At 64.1% G+C, this 3,695-nt stretch overlaps 1 protein-coding gene across 1 annotated transcript in view; it reads right to left on the bottom strand.

Moving 5' to 3' along the window:
• The window catches only part of LOC102503039 (60 kDa lysophospholipase-like), a gene marked incomplete in the record, with an annotated part of 33,555 nt that overhangs the window by 24,966 nt on the left and 4,894 nt on the right, over window positions 1-3,695 (bottom strand). The window contains 2 exon segments of the mRNA XM_014592233.2: window positions 107-218; window positions 874-982. Coding sequence (XP_014447719.1) covers window positions 107-218; window positions 874-982 — 221 coding nt within the window.

The following is a 3,695-nucleotide window of genomic DNA, read 5'->3' as shown; positions in this document are numbered from 1 at the left end:
CACACTGCAGTCCCGCCCACCGCGCCAGCCCCACCCATACTGCAGTCCCGCCCACAGCGCCAGCCCCGCCCACATTCCCTCCCAGGGAACACCCCTGCCCCATTACCTCTATGGTTTGGGCAATCTGAACCCACTCTGTGATGGTCATGTCGCTGGAGTCCAGGAGGGGCTGGCACTCCAGCACGGTGTAGAAAATCCTCTGATCCGGACTGGCCAGGCTGTGGGAGGCAGCACAAGACTCCCCTCCACCCCTTCTACTCGAAGCCCCCACCCCTGTACTACCTCTTGCTCAGGTGGGGTCCCCACCTGCACCGTCTGCCTATGGGCTCTGCAGAACCCACAAACCTCCATCCCGAGCTCAGGGCTCAGCCTCCCTTCCACCTGGAGAACAGGGGGAGGGTTGTGGCCCCCTAAGAGGATGAAGGAGAAGGTTCAGGACCAGCTGGGACAGCACATAGCCAGCCGGGGAGATCACAGAGAACATCCACCACCACAGGGATGGCCCCCAGGTCAGCCTCCCATCTGCAGAGGGCCCCAGGCAGCTGGGGTCAGAGCCAAGCCCCGAGAGGCCACCAGGCCAGAGAAGGGGCAGGCAGCTGGGCCCCCGGCCCCTTGCCCCGATGGGCACAGTTCCTAGCAAGGCACCCGCCCCTGCCCCATCGCACCAGATGGGCTCATCAGGAAGGAGTGGGAAGGTGGCCACAAGAGCATCCAGAGCTGGCAGAGCCACTGCCCTGTTGCCCTCCGAGGCAGTGCGGGCTCTGGCTCCAGGGAGTTGGCCGCGGGTCAACACTACGGGCCTCCTACAGTGGTGCTGATGAAATTCCGAGGGACGAGAGCCTGCTCCTGGGACCCACCCTGCCCAACACTCACGGCAGCACCAGGGTGTCCTCGGGGAGGCCGCAGGCTCTGGCGTGCTTCTTGTCGTGGAACATGGGCAGGGTCCTCAGCACAGCAGTCAGGTCGGTCCCAGGGACGAGCACTGCAGGCAGAGCCCAGATGGGGATGCATCCAGGACTGCAGCTGGGGACCAGGCCCAGTCCAAGGGGGACAGGCTGCAGTTGCCGTGGGGACCCTTCAGGCACCAGCAGAGGCGCCATGCCTGAAGCTGGTCCAATCCTGCCTCTGGGCTGGACAGCCCAGTTCTGCCCACTCCGGTCGCTCCCCCAGGGCCTGCTTGGGCCGCCAAGACTTGTGGGCCCTGGCCTCCTCCAGCCTCAGCCTGGAGTCCTTCTGCCCCAGTCCTACTCCTCACCAAACAGGGGCTCCAGGGCTCGGCTCGTGGTACCACCTCCAGGAAGTCTTCCCTGATGCCCGGGCCACAGTGCTCTCCCCATGTGCTCCCTCACTGGCCCTCGAGCAAGGTCTCCCACCTCAGCCCCCTGAGCTGGAAGGCCTGGCACCCAGCACACGCTCTCAGCCTCCCTGGCTCTGCCACCTGCTGCAGCCTCCACCTCAGACATGCATCTCGGGAGGCCCTGAGCAGAGGTCGCCTAGAAACAGCCCCTCAGCTTGGGCTCCCGAGACCGCTGACGGAAGCCCCGGCTTTGTCCACGTACCCCTCCAGCTCTGACCTTGGACAGGTCCACTAACCTCTGTGGGTACGCTGACCTCCCACTGAGGTTCTCCTGAGCAGCTCCCATGTGCCTGGCACCAGAGCACACTGGAAGGGCCACAGTCCGCAGGACGGGCGCTGCAGAGGGTCAGCCCTTTGGCCAGTCTGGCCCTGCAGTGGCCCTCTGGGTGTGACCTTCCGCCTGACCCGTCCATGAGCTCCTCACAGCTGCAGCCCCTGGGCGCTGGGAATCCGCGGGCTCCCTCTGCACAGTGGGCCTGGCTCCACCCCCACAGTCTGCCTCACCCTCCACTTCCAGGGCCACTGTGCCCCCTGGCCCGCAGCCCTTGCCCAGCCTCGGCGTGGACCTTCCTCGCCTGTGCCCGCTTCCCCGCAGCCAGCCAGGAGCGAGCGTGGGCTCCAAGGGCCCACAGTCACCTGCACTGTGCAGAGGGGGCGAGGGCAGCTCTGGGGCGCGGTTCTGCCCATCACATGGGCGTGGTGGGTGGAGAAGCCCCCTCAGAGCAGCAGGCATGGCGCTCGGCCGGGGCACTCTTCCCTCGGAGAAGGCCGAAGTCCTCAGGTCACCACTGCCAGCCCCTCGGTCAGGCCAGACCAGCCCCGGTTGCCCAGCAGCGGCGCCCACAGCCTGCCCAGTGTCCCGAGGTCTCGCCCTTGGCCGCTGCCTCTGCCAGGAACCCGGGAATAAGGCAGAACCTCCCTGAGCTCAGTTTCAGCGGGCCGCACCCCTCACCCACTGTCACCCACTGTCACCCTCTGCGTCCCTGCTCAGGTCATTCTCCCCAGCCCACACTCCTGCCGGCCCCTGGCCCGGCCCTCCCCAGCCCTGCTGGGAGCCCGCAGGCCCCGATGTTTGCAGGAGCAGGGGACGGCACATGCTGGCTGATCCGAACGCACCGCGGGGTGCTGGGTAAACAGATGGGGAAATCGGCAACGTGTTTGGTTTGTCAGCACACCTGCCCTCTGCTGACACCCAGCGTGTGACCAGGACACAGGCCTCCGGAGGCACAGCCCTCAGCAGAGGACCGAACTCAGACTGGGCCTGCTGCATGCTCATGGCCGCCGGACCACATGACGCCAGCGCGTGGTGACGCAGGGGGTGCAGAAATGGCCTGGGGTGACTCCTTCTGACGCGAAACCCTTTACAGACGTGAGAGGCACCCTGAGAAGGGGTGAAGGGGCCCTCCCCAGAGCCCAGGGAAGAAGGGAGCGCAGCCCCGCAGACGCTTGGCCCACCCCAGTGAGCGGAGCTGGCTTCTGACCGCCAGAGCCCAAAGGGCATCAGGTGTTGTTGTTGTTGTTTTGCTTTTGTCCTGCCAGAAGGCATGTGCTCCCCAGGAGAGACAGAAGGGACACGAGCAAGCACCCCTCTTGGGGCATGGGCATGCTGCAATCCCGTCCTCCATGTCTCCCTCTTTGGGGACCCTGGGCACACAGGCACATGTGTCCAGATGTTCATGAAGCCACCGGACCTGGGACTTGGACCACACAGCTGCCCATGTGGGGCACAGCAGCTGCCTTCACCCCGTGCCGCCAGCTGGCCCTGCGTGCCGCTAAGCCTCCTGGCCATGCTGCAGTCTTCCCCCCTCCAGTCCCCTCAGGGTGGGGCACACACGGGCAAGCGCCTGCTGTAATTTCCTTTCTTTCTTGAGAGGTTTTTGCTATAGGGCGCGTGCGCTCGCCAGACAGACAGAGAGAGACAGAGACAGAAAGAGAGAAATCACCCCCCGGGGGGATGGCCACGCTGCAATCCTTTCTCCTCCATTCTCCTCTCGGGATCCTGGGCACGCACGCACACAAGCCCAAAGTGAGTTTAACCCACCGGGTCTGGGACTCGAACCACGGTCCACTACATGGGAGTCCAGCGACACCATTACGCCAACTGCTGGTCCCTGGTGTAATCTTCAAACCACCGCGTCTGGGACTCACACAGAGTAGACCACGTGGGACCCAGTGCCTTAACCACCACACCTGCTCCGCCGTGCCGTGATTTCTTTTCTTTCTTTCTTTCTTTCTTTCTTTCTTTCTTTCTTTTTTTTTTTTGGAGAGATTTTCACTGTAGGGCGCGTGCGCTCGCCAGACAGACAGAGAGAGACATAGAGACAGAAAGCGAGAAATC

This window comes from Tupaia chinensis, unplaced genomic scaffold, assembly GCF_000334495.1.
Source record: "Tupaia chinensis unplaced genomic scaffold, TupChi_1.0 Scaffold000671_2, whole genome shotgun sequence".
Classification (NCBI taxonomy): domain Eukaryota; kingdom Metazoa; phylum Chordata; class Mammalia; order Scandentia; family Tupaiidae; genus Tupaia; species Tupaia belangeri.
This window is presented reverse-complemented; position numbering and strand designations above follow the sequence as displayed.